General features: G+C 50.1%; 1 protein-coding gene across 1 annotated transcript in view; it reads right to left on the reverse strand.

Moving 5' to 3' along the window:
• The window catches only part of CACNA1H (calcium voltage-gated channel subunit alpha1 H), a 251,909-nt gene that overhangs the window by 79,501 nt on the left and 154,403 nt on the right, over positions 1-18,005 (reverse strand). Inside the window, 6 exon segments of the mRNA XM_060260465.1 lie at positions 309-460; positions 2,071-2,194; positions 4,029-4,129; positions 8,400-8,834; positions 10,655-10,863; positions 14,044-14,134. Of these exon segments, the coding sequence (XP_060116448.1) occupies positions 309-460; positions 2,071-2,194; positions 4,029-4,129; positions 8,400-8,834; positions 10,655-10,863; positions 14,044-14,134 (1,112 nt within the window).

Consider the following 18,005-nt stretch of genomic DNA (forward strand, 5'->3'; position numbering starts at 1 on the left):
TAACAAAATGCGCAGGTGTGGGCTGCGAGTAGCCGGCAGGGCTTACTTTTACTTGCAGTGAGCTTTGGGGGGGGGGGGGGAGGGAGCGTGGCGGTGGTGGGGGGGTGGCGTTGGCAGGCCAGAGGGGGCTAGCGGTGGTAAGGAGGTGGTGGGGAGGAGGCATGGCGGGGCGGGGGGCACCAGGCAGTGAGTCTGCCTAGGGTGCCATGGGGCGTCGGGCTGCCCCTGCTTTCACACCATGGGGGGGTGGAGAGAGAGAGCAGGCCACAAGTTGGCCTATGGTGCGATGTGCCCTTGGGCCGCTCTTCCCCACCAGAGCATTTCCCCCGGAAGACGTAGAGGGCAGTTAGCCCCCTTGTCGGAGCGACAGAAGGTCATACGACTGGCTTACCTTCACCATCATCTCGACCACAAAGATGGCCGTGAAGATGTAGTTGGAGACGCTCAGGAAGATCCGCTCCTGCAAGAGAGAAAGGGCGGGAGGGCTACCTTGAAACAGGCAAGCGGGGGCAAGCTGTTCAAGTCAATAAATACAAATGAATCAATCTCTCCTCCGGAGCTACCGATTGCCGTGATAGTGGATTGGGGCACAGGGCGTTTCCACAGGCTTCAGATTCACAAGGCATGAGAGGCTGCCGTGGGAAAGGATTAGATTCCCCTCTGCCCAAAATGTCACTCTTCTGACCCAGTTCCCCCCCCCCCCCCCCGTGGCTGGTTTTTATACCAAATTAAAAGTGACGGGGTAGCCAATCAACTCTCAGCTTGTTTGGACTTCAGACATCAGCAGGGCCTTTTTTGTAGCAGGAACACCTTTGCATATTAGGCCACACCCCCCTGATGTAGCCAATCCTCCAAGAGCTTACAGGGCTCTTCTGACAGGGCCTACTGCAAGCTCCAGGAGGACTGGCTACATCAAAGGGTGGCTACATCCAAGCTCCTTTAAAAAAAAATAAAATTAAAATTTAAAACTTTTAACAATTAATAATTATCATACTGTTCTGCGGCAGAATAATTGTAGTGATGGGCATAAATCTGTTATTTTTCACATTTCTTTCCCTCTAAAACAAAACAAACAACTTAAAAGTAAATTATTGGTACATATAAAGGATTCTTTGCAATAACATCTTGTTTGTGTTAAGTATTCTAAAACCAGAAATCATACCGCTGCTACATTTCCCCCCCACAATTTCTAGGAGATGAAGGAGCTCCTTTTCATATTAGGCCACACCCTCTTGATGTAGCCAATCCTCCAAGAGCTTACAAAAAAGCGCCGGGTCTTGGAGGATTGGCTACATCAGGAGGGTGTGGCCTAATATTCAAAGGAACTCCTGCTAGAATTCCACCCTTGGGTACATCAGGGGGGTGCAGCCTAATATGCAAAGGAGCTCCCGCTAGAATTCCACCCCTGGGTACATCAGGGGGGTGCGGCCTAATATGCAAAGGAGCTCCCGCTAGAATTCCACCCCTGGGTACATCAGGGGGGTGCGGCCTAATATGCAAAGGAGCTCCCGCTAGAATTCCACCCCTGGGTACATCAGGGGGGTGCGGCCTAATATGCAAAGGAGCTCCCGCTAGAATTCCACCCCTGGGTACATCAGGGGGGTGCGGCCTAATATGCAAAGGAGCTCCCGCTAGAATTCCACCCCTGGGTACATCAGGGGGGTGCGGCCTAATATGCAAAGGAGCTCCCGCTAGAATTCCACCCCTGGGTACATCAGGGGGGTGCGGCCTAATATGCAAAGGTGCTCCCGCTAGAATTCCACCCCTGGGTACATCAGGGGGGTGCGGCCTAATATGCAAAGGAGCTCTCGCTAGAATTCCACCCCTGGGTACATCAGGGGGGTGCGGCCTAATATGCAAAGGAGCTCTCGCTAGAATTCCACCCCTGGGTACATCAGGGGGTGCGGCCTAATATGCAAAGGAGCTCCCGCTAGAATTCCACCCCTGGGTACATCAGGGGGGTGCGGCCTAATATGCAAAGGAGTTCCTACAAAAAAGCCCTGGATGTCAGCCTCTGCACCCAACGTCTCCCAGCAAGGTGTCCGTCCTTGGGAACTCCGCGGGGCTCACCGTACTGTTGGGATCGATATCCGGCCTCTCCAAGGCGATGGTGATGCAGTTCAGGAAGATGAACACCAGGACCACGTGGTCAAACATCTTGTGAGCGATCACCTTCTGGCACGTGGCCCGAAGCCTGGAATCAAAGATGGAAGAAGGAGGAGCATTTAAAAGCTCTGTGGTTGGGCCTTGGGGCATAGCTGGGTCATTCTTGACGTGAAACCACTTAGACAGATGTTGGCCAGCTGCATGCTACAACCAGCAGGTGCTGAGAAGACTCAAAGTGACTGTAGGAGCTGCTGTGACAGCCGCAAGCACCCGTGGAGAGAAAGGTTTCTGGGCCTCTCAGGACTGGAACCAGGATTTTAATCCAGCCACGGTTGCGGGCGGATCATCCATGGCGTCTTTGGAAGTCTGAGTGAGACGTACAACGGAACGGACTCGTGACTATTATAAACTCTGGAAATGTACACCTTGACACTGTTGATCGCTTATGCATTTGAGAAGTGTAGCTGTTCAATTTGTAATATTTATGGAAATTACTGAACGGTGTTATATTTACTAATATAGTGTTTGTTTCATTAATGATCCACGGGTATTCCTGTGTTTTTCTCTTTCATTCTGTGGTACTTTTGGGGTTGTTCAACCTCCAGGTGCTGGCTGGAGATCTCCTAGAACAGGGGCGTCGGACTTAGGATTGCCAAGTCCAATTCAAGAAACATCTGGGGACTTTGGGGGGGGGGGTGGAGCCAGGAGACATTGGGATGGAGTCAAGAGCAAGGGTGTGACAAGCATAACTGAACTCCAAAGGGAGTTCTGGCCATCACATTTAAAGGGATAATATACCTTTTCAATGCCTTCCTTCCATAGGAAATAATGAAGGATAAGGGCACCTTCTTTTGGAGCTCACAGAACTGGACCCCTTTGTCCAATCTTTTTGAAACTTGGGCGATACTTTGGGGAGAGGCACTAGATGTTGAACTGAAAATTTGGTGCCTCTACCTCAAAGAACAGCCCTCCCGGAGCCCCAGATACCCGCGGATCAATTCTCCATTATTTTCTATGGGAACAAGTCTCCATACGGAACTTCAGAGTTCCCAGCAGGCATTTCCCTCCCCTCCTCCCGCTTTCTGACGACCCTGCAGCAGGGGGAGGGCCTCCAAACCGGGGGATCCCCTGCTCCCACCTGGGGATTGGCAACCCTAGTCAGACTTATTTGTTATGAGGGCCGAACCTGACATAAATTAGGCCATGTTGGGTTGAGCAGGGGCATGCATGTACCTATTTATGACTAGGTAGCTGAGATATAAACTTTATAAAGGACATAGACAAACACCCATGCTTATATAACATTAGCCCTTGTTTGTCTTAAAGGTGCTTTCTTTGTACTTCTCCCGTGGGATCCAGGGAACTGGGTAAAGGAAGCTCTGGCTCTTTCCTTCCTTCCCCAGGGGACCAGGAGGGGGAGGAGCCTCAGCCAACAGAAGAAAGAGAAGCTTGGCGCAGTAGCTCTGCTGTGCGATTGAGAAAGCCTGGAAAAACAAGCTCTCCCTCCCCACCAAGGGAGGAGCCTCAGCCAATGGAGAAAACAGAGGCTTTGCTCTGTAGCTCCTGTGCGATTGAGCAAGGCTGGCAAAGCAAGCTGTGCTGCAGAAGGAAGCAAGAGAGAAGGAGAAGGAAGCAGATGACAGCCAGTTCCTTGAGGTCTTGATAGGAACCCTCCAGGGGCCTGATTCGGCCCCCGGGCCGCATGTTTGACACCCCCATCCTAGAATGATAACCAATCTGCAGAGGAGAAAATATACCTTCCTGAACCCCTCCCCCCCAACCCTGCGCTCCCCAGGCTCCGCACCCTGAATCTCCAAGGATTTCTGAACCCAGACCTGGTCAGGTGCTGGCGGCAAGGTGAGGGGGAGGAACACAAGGCAGCTAAAGATGAAACTTCGGAATCCTGAACGAGAAAGTCTTACCGATTCTGTGGTGAAAACAGGTAGAGCGCCCAGTCTTCATGCGTCTTGCACCACTTGGGTTTCAAGGGCTCCAGAACCTTCCGAACCCGGTAGCAGTAACTCTGGATGGGAGACACGATTCTACTTGATGATTACCTTTGGCGACAGGCCACTCTCTGTCCAGCTGACACCCACATTTTCCCAGCACCATTCTGGAGTCCAAAAAGGTCCCTAACGCTGACTCAGTTCCATCCATCCCATATGAAGCTTGTGTTGGCAGAGCTAAGGAAATGTCCCTGGTTCAAATCACACCTTTGCCACCAACTCAGCAATTTGCCTTAGGTGAGTCAGTCTCTCGGTCTCAGACCTTCCCTTCTCCAACATGATGTGGGGGGGGGGGGAGGGGGGTAATAATAATGGCCCACACCACAGGGTTGTTGTAAGGGCCTCAATAAGGACGCTAACATTCATTTGTGGATAGATCCAGATGGGCAGCCATGTTGGACATACGCAGAGACCACATAGCAATAACAAACTAAGATTATAAATTACAAAATCTTTGCATGTAAATATGGGGGGGGTGGGGGACAGCGGAGCAAGGACAAAACACCCTCTGCAGTTTAGAGCCAGTTTGGTGTAGGGGTTGAGTGTGTGGACTCTGGGAGAACTGGGTTTGATTCCCCACTCCTCCACATGCACCTGCTTCTTCCAAAGCTGTTCCTCTCAAGAGCAGTTTCTGTCAGAGCTCTCTCAGCTTCTCCTACAAGGTGTCTGTTGTAGAGAGGGGAAGGGAAAGGAGATTGTAAGCTGCTCTGAGACTCCTTTGGGTAGTGAAGGGTGGGTTATAAATCAAATCTCCTTCCTCCTTCCTTCCTTCCTTCCTTCCTTCCTTCCTTCCTTCCTTCCTTCCTTCCTTCCTTCCTTCCTTCCTCCCTCTCTTCCTTCCTTCCTTCCTCCCTCCCTTCCTCCCTCCCTCCCTTCCTCCCTCTCTCTCTCCCTCTCTTCCTTCCTTCCTTCCTTCCTTCCTTCCTTCCTTCCTTCCTTCCTTCCTTCCTTCCTTCCTTCCTTCTTCCCTCTCTTCCTTCCTTCCTTCCTTCCTTCCTTCCTTCTTTCCTTCCTCTCTTCCTTCCTCCCTCCCTCCCTTCCTTCCTCCCTCTCCCTCCCTCCCTCTCTTCCTTCCTTCCTTCCTTCCTTCCTTCCTTCCTTCCTTCCTCCCTTCCCTCCCTCCTTCCTTCCTTCCTTCCCTCCTTCCCTCCCTCCCTCCCTTCCCTCCCTCCTTCCTCCCTCCCTCCTTCCTCCCTCTCTCCCTCCCTCTCTTCCTTCCTTCCTTTCTCCCTCCCTTCCCTCCTTCCTTCCTCCCTTCCTTCCCTCCTTCCTTCCTTCCTTCCTTCCTTCCTTCCTTCCTTCCTTCCTTCCTTCCTTCCTTCCTTCCTTCCTTCCTTCCTTCCCTCCTCCCTTCCCTCCCTCCTTCCTTCCCTCCCTTCCCTCCTTCCTTCCTCCCTTCCTCCCTCTCTCCCTCCCTCTCTTCCTTCCTTCCTTCCTCCCTTCCTTCCTTCCCTCCTTCCCTCCCTTCCCTCCTTCCTCCCTCCCTCCTTCCTTCCTTCCTTCCTTCCTTCCTTCCTTCCTTCCTTCCTTCCTTCCTTCCTTCCTCCCTTCCTTCCTTCCCTCCCTCCCTTCCCTCCCTCCTTCCTCCCTCCTTCCTTCCTTCGTCCCTCCCTCCCTCCCTCCCTTCCTTCCTTCCTTCCTTCCTTCCTTGGAATAGTATATTGGAATAGGGAATGTAAGAACAGCGAATGTAATGTAATGCAGCAAATATTGGAATACGTTCCTCTAACACGGCACCCGACCTCAAAGCAAAGGATGCTGTCAGCTAACTCCACGCATGGGAGGCGGTGAATGGAGCCTAGCAGCAGAGTCTCAATCAGTCCAGGGCTTTTTTTGTAGCAGGAACTCCTTTGCATATTAGGCCAAACCCCTCTTATGTAGCCAATCCTCCAAGAGCTTACAGGGCGCTTCGTACAGGGTCTACTGTAAGCTCTTGGAGGATTGGCTACATAAGAGGGGTGTGGCCTAATATGCAAAGGAGTCCCGGCTAAAAAAAAAAAAGAGTCCTGGTCTTAACAATTCAGGAGGCTACTTTTACACATTAGTCTACTTGGATAAATGTAAAATGAGTCCCCAGCTTGCTGGGGGGGAAGCGTAGATGACTGGGGAAGGCAAGGGCAAACCACCCCGTAAAAAGTCTGCCGTGAAAACTTTGTGAAAGTAACGTCACCCCAGAGTCAGAAACGACTGGTGCTTGCACAGGAGACTTTTCCTTTCCTTTTCCTACTTTGATATATTTATTGCTCCACTGGTTTTCCCCACCACGATTAAATCCAAACACATTGTTAATCATGGTGGGGAAAACCAGTGGAGTTAATCTTAACTTGTTATTGCTATTTAGTCTTTGCACATGTCAAACATCTTCATTGAGTTGTATGTCGATCTGCTGTTCATCTTTGTAGTGGCATCGTTGTGTCTTTATGAAATGTTAGCTTCTGTTTCTGTGTCTCTGAGGAAGCGTGCCCGCACACAAAAGCGCACACCTTGAATAAACTTATGTTGGTCTTAAAGCTTCCACTGGACTCAAAATCTATCCATTCAAGTGCTTTCGAAAGGGCAAGCGTTGCTAAGATTGAGAGTCATGGGATTATGCATGGGATAGAGAAGGTAGAGAAAGAAGTCCTTTTCTCTCTTTCTCACAATACAAGAACTCGTGGGCACTCGGTGAAACTGCTGAGCAGTTGGGTTAGAATGGATAAAAGGAAGTCCTTTTTCACCCGAAGGGTGATTAACATGTGGAATTCACTGCCACTGGGGGTGGCGATGGCTACAAGTATAGACAGCTTCAAGAGGGGATTGGATAAACATACGGAGCAGAGGTCCATCAGTGGCTATTAGCCACAAAGTATAGATGGAACTCTCTGTCTGGGGCTCTGTATTCTTGCTGCTTGGGGGGCAACAGTGGGAGGACTTCTGGTGTTCTGCCCCCATTGATTGATCTCCTGACAGCACCTGGGATTTTTTTTTTGGTCACTGTGTGACACAGAGTGTTGGACTGGATGGGCCATTGGCCTGATCCAACATGGCTTCTCTTATGTTCTTATGTGTGGGACAGTGATGCTCTGTCTTCTTGGTGCTTGGGGGACAAGAGTGGGAGGGCTTCTGGAGTTCTGGCCCCACTGATGGACCTCCTGATGGCACCTGGGTTTCTTTGGCCACTGTGTGACACAGAGTGTTGGACTGGATGGGCCACTGGCCTGATCCAACAGGACTTCTCTTATGTTCTTATGTGACACAGAGTGTTGGACTCGATGGGCCACTGGCCTGATCCAACATGGGTTCTCTTATGTTCTTATGTGACACAGAGTGTTGGACTGGATGGGCCATTGGCCTGATCCAACATGGCTTCTCTTATGTTCTTATGTGTGGGACAGTGATGCTCTGTCTTCTTGGTGCTTGGGGGACAAGAGTGGGAGGGCTTCTGGAGTTCTGGCCCCACTGATGGACCTCCTGATGGCACCTGGGTTTCTTTGGCCACTGTGTGACACAGAGTGTTGGACTGGATGGGCCACTGGCCTGATCCAACAGGACTTCTCTTATGTTCTTATGTGACACAGAGTGTTGGACTCGATGGGCCACTGGCCTGATCCAACATGGGTTCTCTTATGTTCTTATGTGACACAGAGTGTTGGACTGGATGGGCCATTGGCCTGATCCAACATGGCTTCTCTTATGTTCTTATGTGTGGGACAGTGATGCTCTGTCTTCTTGGTGCTTGGGGGACAAGAGTGGGAGGGCTTCTGGAGTTCTGGCCCCACTGATGGACCTCCTGATGGCACCTGGGTTTCTTTGGCCACTGTGTGACACAGAGTGTTGGACTGGATGGGCCACTGGCCTGATCCAACAGGACTTCTCTTATGTTCTTATGTGACACAGAGTGTTGGACTCGATGGGCCACTGGCCTGATCCAACATGGGTTCTCTTATGTTCTTATGTGACACAGAGTGTTGGACTGGATGGGCCATTGGCCTGATCCAACATGGCTTCTCTTATGTTCTTAAGTGACACAGAGTGTTGGACTGGATGGGCCATTGGCCTGATCCAACATGGCTTCTCTTATGTTCTTATGTCATAGTTTCCTCTGCTAATGTAGGGTGGAGAAGGAATCAAGAGCTCCAGAGATCTGGAGTAGCTTCTTTGTGCCACTAGGCGGTTCAAGAAGAAGAGACCAGTGCAGGCAACTCCAGAAGGCCCGCTTGCTGAACGGCATCGACGTTCAGGGGAAAAGCACACTTACATCCGAGACTGCAAGCAGAAAGATAGCAGCTCAGGGCCAAATATGCTTACATCCTCCAGGTCATCATCGTAGTCCAGGGGATCCTCCTTGTGGCTGTCCATGTGCAGGTAGAACTCACTGGGCACGTGGACCATCTTGCCATTGCAGTCCTGGTACTCGGCGGGCACCATGGCCACGGGGCTGACGCTCAAGGAATGGCGCATGCCGGGCACTTGAAGCAGCTCCGGCAAGTCCAGGCCCCCCCGGCAATCCAGCGACTCCGCCCGGCGGTGCGAAGGGGGTCGGCTGACGGCGCTGAGTTTGGTGTCCTCCGTTTCGTCGTCGGTGCTTCCTTTCCCTTCGCTGGAGAGCAGGGACTCACGCTCCCCGGACTGGCTTTTCTTCTTGAGGCTCGGGGCCCGCCCCAAACTGTTCCAGCTGGACCGGCGACTGCCCCAGTTGCTGCCGGCACCCCAGTTTGCACAAGGGGTACTGCGGAGGCTGGACTGAGAAAGGGGAAAAGCAGGTCAGAGCTGCTGGGAGTATCCAAAAAAACCCCACTGTGTTCAGACCAGGGGAGGGTCAAACTCATTGGTTATGAGGGACGAATCTGACATAAATGAAACCTCGTAGGGCTGGGCCTTGTGTCTACCTATTTATGACCAGGTAGCAGAGATATAAACTTTATAAAGGACACAGAAAAACACAATTTTTTTTTTAAAAAAACCCTTACAACATTAGCATTCAGTCTTAAAGGTGCTTTCTTTGTATCTCTCCCAGGGGATCCAGGGAACTGGGCAAAGGAAGTTCTGGCTCTTTCCTTCCTTCCCCAGGGGACTGGGGGGGGGGAGCCTCAACCAATGGAGTAAGTAGAGGTTTTGCTCTGTAGCTCCTGTGCAATTGAACAAGCCTGGCAAAGCAAAGGGGAGGGACGGTGGCTCAGTGGTAGAGCACCTGCTTGGTAAGCAGAAGGTCCCAGGTTCAATTCCTGGCATCTCCAAAAAAGGGTCCAGGCAAATAGGTGTGAAAAACCTCAGCTTGAGACCCTGGAGAGCCGCTGCCAGTCTGAGTAGACAATACTTTGATGGACCGAGGGTCTGATTCAGTAGAAGGCAGCTTCATATGTTCATTAACAGACATTGGCCTAAATTTCATTGCATGTTCAACTGTTATGCACAAAGAAGCAAGAGAGAGGGAGAAGGAAGCGGAGGACAGCCAGTTGCTCAGGGGGCCTGGTAGGAGCCCTCTGGGGGACTCTTCCTCTCCATTTAGGTGAACCCAAGAGGCCTGAGGACATTTCAAGGATGATGTATGTTGCGTCATGCATGTGTGCATCCGTGGTTCCCTCTATCATGGTAGGAAGGCACCTGCTGACCGTCGTATTCCCCCGACCCCAGTCGCTGTTGCCTAGCACAGAGAACAGAGCCAGAAATATTAAGAGATATCTCCCTTTGTTTTCCATTCAGTTGGGCAAACACTGATCTCTTCCTGTCTCCTCTCTCCATTGGCAGTAGTTAAAGTGTTGGATAAGGATCTAGGAAACTCAATTTCGAATCCCTGTTCTGCCATAGAAGCTTCCTGGGACACCTTGGGCCAATCCCATGCTCCAAGCATAGTCTCCCTCACAGGGTTTGGGGATGAAAAGAAGGGGGGGGGAAGAGAATGAAGTCAGGTTCTTGTTTTAGAATGTGAATTCGGCTTTACGAATTTTCAGATTCTAGATTTATCGGGATTTGAGTTTGGAGGGGTATTTTAACTATATCCTGAATTTTTGCTGATTTACCCTTTGTTATGAAATTGATATGCTCTGTTTTTGCTGTGCACTTTTACATACTATTATTTTTCACATTTGTTTTCAATTGTTGATGTTGTTATGTTATACTATTTAAAATTTGAATCTGTGTTGGTGTATGGTTCTTTTTTTTTATAAAATTCAATAAAACGTCAATTCACAAAAATAAAATTCTTGCTGATATACTATCAGTCTGGGATCTCATTTACTTATCTTTTTTTTGGGGGGGGGGTTATCTTTGTCATTTATACCCTGCCAGTTGGGCGGGGGAATGACATAAACAATAGCTAAACAGCAAATAAATGAAATCTAAGACTGAGATACGTCAGCGAGAATTAAAGATGTATTAAAACGCCCCTCAACAATCAAATCTCAAGGGTACACAAAGTCTGAAAACTCAGAAAACCAAACTCAAATATCAAATGTCTCCAGATTTTCACTCAGTGTAAACATTTGCGTTCAGGCACCCATCTTTTCCTTCCAGCAGGCGACTGAGTCAAACCCCCCCTCTGAGAGCTGGTGATTGCTAAATACCAGGGACTTTTGATCGAAGCCCAGTGGGTCCAGAGAAGTGTTGCTCCCCCTTCTGGAATCCACGAAGGGGTGAACGGAGTCCATGTGCGGGGAGCATTTCGGGGTGGGCATGGGCGTGGCAGCGGTGCGCATTATGATCGGAGGGGGCATGCTTCCTTTGCCCTCCAGGTGGCCGTTGGGGGTGACCGCCAGCGAGTACATCTTCATCTCTGGAAAAGAAAAGAAGGCGCCGATAGGTGGAGGGAAGAATAAGAACGTAAAAATTCCCCTCCGGCAATTTCTTCTCAGAGAGTGAACTTTCTCTATTTTAGTTGCATATTTATTTACATGTTTTGGAAGCAGATTAATTTCCCTGCTGGCTCGTCACAGCCCACAAGAATGGAATTTATACATACATACATACGCTGGCCGATTTCGCTCTAAGATTCGTTCCGGGTGGGGAGCCCTTTTGCCCCTGTTGCTTCTCTCAGTTTTCGCACAAGCTGCCCCGGGGATGCGATCTGGCCTCCCGCTTTTCCGCAGCAGGAACTGAGCCCAAAGGCATCCCTAAAAAACCAGCCTCAAATATGAAAAAAATGTTCAATTTATCAAAATATTACAAAACAGGATCAAAATTTCACCCAAGTCAAAGTCCTTTCATTTATCACAGACGTTCATATTCTTTGCAGTGGAGATCCGGGAGAGAAATTGGCCAAGCCGCGAATAAAGAGTCCAGTGCTCCAAAACTTCTTTCAGCGATGCGGTGTAGGGACAATTAGCAGCACAGTGGTAGATCGCATCCGGGAGGCCCATTCTGCCCTGTTTCACACGGGGCTTTTACAAGCTTCAACAATCCATTAAATCATTCATACACAGCAAAAAGCTCAACCGTTCTGCAGATTGCAAACGGCCAACTGCAAAGAACATGAAGAAGAAGAAGATGAAGAAGATATTGGATTTATATCCCGCCCTCCACTCCGAAGAGTCTCAGAGCGGCTCACAATCTCCTTTACCTTCCTCCCCCACAACAGACTCCCTGTGAGGTGGGTGGGACTGGAGAGGGCTCTCACAGCAGCTGCCCTTTCAAGGACAGAGTCTCAGAGTGGTTCACAATCTCCTTTACCTTCCTCCCCCACAACAGACTCCCTGTGAGGTGGGTGGGACTGGAGAGGGCTCTCACAGCAGCTGCCCTTTCAGGGACAACCTCTGCCAGAGCTCTGGCTGACCCAAGGCCATTCCAGCATGTGCAAGTGGAGGAGTGGGGAATCAAACCCGGTTCTCCCAGATAAGAGTCCGCACACTTCACCACTACACCAAACTGGCTCTCCAGTGAATGAGCTCCACTGCAAAGAATATGAACTTCTGTGATAAATGACTTTGGTTCGGGTGAAATTTTGATTGCGCTTCTGTTTTGTAATATTTTGATGAATTTGACATTTTGTCATATTTGAGGCTGGTTTTTCGCGGAAGCCCTTGGGCTCGGTTCCTGCTTCTCCTTTCCACGTTACTCTTTTGGTTGCGGAAACCGCTTGTAAGAGGATCTCGCTTACTGCGGAAAAACGGTGCGCCAACTCGCAGCTCCGGGGCAGCTTGTGTGTAAACCGAGAGAAGAGCATGGAACAAAAGGGCTCTCCAGCCAGAACAAGCCTAGTGTGAAATCAGTCTCTGTGTCTACAGCTGAAGCACAAACAACACTGGAAAAGGCCTATGTTTTATAGGGGAAACCGAGTGCAAGGAAGGAAGCAGACGGTGGTAACAAGATTGAAGACTCCCGGGTTTGATTCACACAAGAGGGGAGAAGAATTGCAAGGGGAGGCCCAGGGCTTTTGGATCAACACAGCAAAGACAAGAAATTCAATATAATCCTTGTTGGGTGGTTTGACAGGTCCCAGTTGCAAAGTCTGGCCAGCATCCATGAATGAAAAACCACCATCTCCGCATCATTTATTGAAGGAGGAAGCATTTTAGGAAGATATCTTCCCTTCCGTTCCAAAAGATGTCTTTTTTTTCACTAGGTGAAAAAATGGCTGGTTCTTGTGGCCATACAACTGGTAGTTTGTCTGAGCCGGGGTCCCCAAAATGGTGCCTGGGGGGGGGGTGCAAGGATGCCCACAACCCCTTTTAATGGTGCCCCCCAAGTGTTTCTAGAAAGTTGGTGGGACCAAGAGGGGTCCTCCCACCAGGACTTCTAACAGACCACTGGAAATCTGATTGGTTGTGCAGATTAATAAGAGCTCCTGCATGAGCCACTGACAATCTCACACTCTTGTTTCCCATGGTATTTTTTTAAAAAAGTTACTTCTCTTTTACCCTGCCCTTGGGCTTCTTATGTGTGGCTCTGCAGCGGCCATTTTGTACTTGGCCTCACCTTCTACGGCGGCCATTTTGTGCCTGTGCTAACTGCCCTGTGTCGGAATTCCAAAGGAGTCCATAGGCTCAAAGAAGGTTGGGGACCCGTGGTTTAAGCTACTGATTTTTTCACTCTGGAAGGGAGGCACCCTAGCTGCTGTCCCCCCTGCCAATCAACTGGCTGGGCGGGCGGGGGGGGGGGGAAGGCATAGAATTTACCAGCAGTGGAGGGGGGGTGGGAAACCTAGGCTGGCATTGCTGAGACAAAGTCTGCAACGCAACCATGCAATTTCCAGCATTCTTGCATTCAGGCAAAAAAACGATATGGCAAAAATGCGTCCACCACAGAGTTTTTTGCCCCCAAATCAGAGTGTCCAGCAACACTGAGGATGTAACGGCATCACTTCCGGTGCCTCTTAGGCCTTCCCCCAATTGCCAGTAATAGGGTTGCCAATCCCCAGGTGGGGGCAGGGGATTCCCCGGTTTGGAGGCCCTTCCCCTTCTTCAGTGTCGTCAGAAAGTGTGTGTGGGGGGGAACGGGAGAGAAATGTCTGCTGGGCACTCCATTATTTCCTATGAAGACTGATTCCCATAGGGTATAATGGAGAATTGATTCAAAGGTATTTGGAGCTCGGGAGGGTGGGGGGCTGTTTTTTAAGGTAGAGGCACAAAATCTGTAGCATAGCATCCAGTGCCTCTCCTCAAAACACCCTCCAAAAGTTTGAAAAGTTTCAAAAGGATTGGATTAGGGTCTATGAGCCCCTAAAGAAGGTGCCCCTATCTTTCATTATTTCCAATGGAGGGAAGGCATGGAGAAAAGGTGTGCCGTCCCTTTCAATGTGAGGGCCAGAACTCCCTTTGGAGTTCGATTGTGCTCATCACACCCTTGCTCCTGGCTCCACCCCCAAGGTCTCCCGGCTCCACCCCCAAAGTCCCCAGATATTTTTCGAATTGGACTTGGCAACCCTACCCAGTAAGCCCCCCCCCCTGTCATTGCCAGGAGGGGCAAGTGACAACCCTACTGGCGCGACCCTCTGCAAGGAAACGGTGCCCCATCCTACCAGCAGCTCGTAGCTCCTTCAACTTCTCAAAATCGTCTTCGAAATTGGTCGAGGTTTTGTCGTCGTCCGTGTCCGACCGGTTGGCGTCACCCTACCGAGGAGGGGAAAAAAGGATGAATGCCTTTGCTTTGCGGTTCTGACAACCACCAAGGTTATAAAGCCGTTCACGGTGGGGTGGGAGAACATTTTGGGAAGGAGCCGTATCCCTCTAGGTGACCTCTTAGTTTCACCTCCGTGCCACAGAAATTTCTGTGCGATGCCATTTTAAATACGGTCTCTTGCCCTGAGTGGATTAGAATCATAGAGTTGGAAGGGGCCATACAGACCATCTAGTCCAACCCCCAGCTCCATGCAGGGTCAGCCTAAAGCAGGGATGGCCAAACTTGCTTAATGTAAGAGCCACACAGAATACGCATCAGATGTTTGAGAGCCGCAAGACATGAACATCAGATGTTTGAGAGATGGACGGAGGGAGGCAGGGAGGGAGGGAGAGAAGGAAGGAAAATAGATGGGGAGGGAGAGGTGGAAAGAAAGCAACTTTAACTTTAAATGCATTCTCCAAGCCACTGGCTGGCTTAGCTTGGAGAAGTGATTTAAAGAGACAGATGCCTTATTTAAGCTGACTGACAGGGCGTTGGGAGCTTCGAGATCCACACAACATATGTGAAAGAGCCACATGTGGCTCCAAAGCTGCAGTTTGGCCACCCCTGGCCTAAAGCATCTCCGACAAATAATCATGCAGCCGCGTTTTGAAGACTGCCAATGAAGGGGAGTTCACCACCTTCCTAGGCAGCCGGCTCCACCTCTGAACTACGCTGACTGTAAAAATTATTTCCCCCTAATATCTTTCTGCTTGTAGTTTGAGCCCATTGCTTCGCGTCCTGCCAAGTGGAACAGCTCCTTGCCCTCCTCTAAATGACAGCCTTTTAAGAAGAAGAAGAAGATATTGGATTTATATCCCGCCCTCCACTCCGAAGAGTCTCAGAGTGGCTCTCAATCTCCTTTATCTCCCTCCCCCACAGCAGACACCCTGTGAGGTAGATGAAGATATTGGATTTATATCCCGCCCTCCACTCCGAAGAGTCTCAGAGCGGCTCACAATCTCCTTTCCCTTCCTCCCCCACAACAGACACCCTGTGAGGTAGGTGGGGCTGAGAGAGCTCTCCCAGAAGCTGCCCTTTCAAGGACAACCTCTGCCAGAGCTATGGCTGACCCAAGGCCATTCCAGCAGCTGCAAGTAGAAGAGTGGGGAATCAAACCCGGTTCTCCCAGATAAGAGAGCTATTCTGACCCAAGGCCATTCCAGCAGGTGCAAGTGGAGGAGTGGGGAATCAAACCCGGTTCTCCCAGATAAGAGAGCTCTGGCTGACCCGAGGCCATTCCAGCAGCTGCAAGTGAAGGAGGGGGGAATCAAACCCGGTTCTCCCAGATAAGAGAGCTCTGGCTGACCCGAGGCCATTCCAGCAGCTGCAAGTGGAGGAGGGGGGAATCAAACCCGGTTCTCCCAGATAAGAGAGCTCTGGCTGACCCGAGGCCATTCCAGCAGCTGCAAGTGGAGGAGGGGGGAATCAAACCCGGTTCTCCCAGATAAGAGAGCTCTGGCTGACCCAAGGCCATGCTAGCAGCTGCAAGAGGAGGAGTGGGGAATCAAACCCGGCTCTCCCAGATAAGAGTCCGCACACTTCACCACTACACCAAACTATCTTTAAATATCGAAAGAGAGCAATCCTGCCCCCCCTCCATCTCCTACTCTCCAGACTGAACGTTCCCAAGACCCTCAGCCTGTCCTCAGAGGGTTCTTCCTCCAAGCCCTTGATCATCCTCGTTGCTCTCTTCTTCACCTGCTCCGTTTTGTCCACATCTTTTTTTTTAAGTGAGACCTCCAGAACTGCACACAGCATTCCAGATGTGGCCTGACCAAGACAGTATACAGCAGAGCTAGGACGTCCCTTGCTTTTGATGCTATAGCCCTTTTGATACAACCCAGGATTGAATTGGCCCTTTTTGCCACAGCATCACACTAACTGCTCATATTGGTCGTTTTCGCACTCACCTTCAGCCGGCGCGACCCCCCTCTTCACCACGCAGGATCTGCGCGGATTTCGCACTAAACGCTGCGGAGCAGCCAGAAAAGCCGGAAGCTCCCGGCGCAAAAGCTGCTCAAACTGAAACCGCCAAAAAGCAGTTTCCGTTTGCGCGGCTTTTGCGACGGGAGCTTCCGGCTTTTCTGGCTGCTCCGCAGCGTTTAGTGTGAAATCCGCACAGATCCTGCGTGGTGAAGAGGGGGGTCGCGCCGGCTGAAGGTGAGTGCGAAAACGACCATTTAGTTTATGGCCCACTAGAACATGAATGCAGCCAGCATGGCTTTTCTTACCTGCTTATGTTTGGGGCAGTGATACTCTGTATTCTTGGTGCCGGGGGGGCAAACAGTGGGAGGGCTTCTAGTGTCCTGGACCTCACTGGTGGACCTCCTGGTTTTTTTGGCCACTGTGTGACACAGAGTGTTGGACTGGATGGGCCATTGGCCTGATCTAACATGGCTTCTCTTACCTGCTTATGTTTGGGGCAGTGATGCTCTGAATTCTTGGTGATGGGGGGGGCAAGAGTGGGAGGGCTTCTAGTGTCCTGGCTCCACCAGTGGACCTCCTGATGGCACCTGGGGTTTTTTTTGGCCACTGTGTGACCCAGAGTGTTGGACTGGATGGGCCATTGGCTTGATCCAACATGGCTTCTCTTAAGTTCTCATGTCCTAACCTTCACTGGATGCACCCTCGCGTTGCATAATTTATTCTGCTTATGTTGTTCGGATTTGGGGGTGGAGGGCTTCACCGACCGTGTGCACAGCTCTGCCCCAAGACATGACTGGATCCGTCACCCAGAAGGGGAGTTTGCAGCAGAAACCAAGTGAAGAGGGGGATAGAGGCAGCCTCAGATTTCTTTCCCACGATTACCGAGCAGTTCCTTTGTGGTGCCTGATGAATAATGCAGCCATTTTCTTTTCTTGGAAGAAAAGAACTGAGAAGAAAAGCTTTTCCCCACGTTTAAATCACAGGCTGCAGCAGCTTCAAGAGCTTCCATTAAGTGCTAGTAACAAAACACAATCCCAGCCCCCCCCCCCAAGTCTATAATTGCATATTTATGGAGAGCGTCGCCTGAGACTGCCAATTTCCAGCTTTCTATACGCACGCCATTCACGCGGACGGGAAATTGGAGAATCTGGAAGCAGGGCTTCTTCATTAAAGCTCGCGCAAGAAGTTATGCCGATGAATGAAATTAATGCATCATGTCTCCTGATTTTATTTTGTTGCTTTCATGAATTAAAGAAAAAAAAAGTTCTCAGATTCTGGGCTCAAAAGCAAGAGAAGGCGAAGGCAGCAGAACTGGGCAGAAAAGGGACCTTGTTTGATTTTTAAGGGTATAGCCTGCACTTTAGGGGTAGAAAGGGTTTCATAGTTTCATTCCCTGACAACTCTTGGAATTGTGGAAAAGCACCTTCACAAGTAGCATAATTTGTGGCAGGGTAGGAACTTTTGAGAGTGACTGCTCACTTCTTCATATATGGTTTGCATGTGAGTCTGTCTGTCCTTGCATCTTGGAGAGCGAAATTATTTCAGAACCAAGACATAAAATGAATTGTGTTGAGGATGCCACCCATGTTCTTCTCCAGTGTCCTCTTTATTTGGCCTCCCGCCGGGATCTTTTATACTCCACATTGGCCCAAATTTTAGAGACCTCTGATGATTTTAAGATGCTTTTTTTGCTTGATAATTCTGATCCGGAAATAACTGAATTAGTAGCAAAGTTTTTTTTTTTTTATAGAGCCAAGGTTACTCGTCCTGATAAGTAGTACCACGGATCAGGTTTTACTATGCTACTACTTGGTTTTTAATCTTGTAATCCTAATTTTATTCTGTATGGATTTTGTACGCTTTTAATATGTCACCTGGCCCTCTATCTTATAT

The sequence above is a fragment of the Heteronotia binoei genome, chromosome 20, assembly GCF_032191835.1.
Source record: "Heteronotia binoei isolate CCM8104 ecotype False Entrance Well chromosome 20, APGP_CSIRO_Hbin_v1, whole genome shotgun sequence".
NCBI classification, from domain to species: Eukaryota; Metazoa; Chordata; class Lepidosauria; order Squamata; family Gekkonidae; genus Heteronotia; species Heteronotia binoei.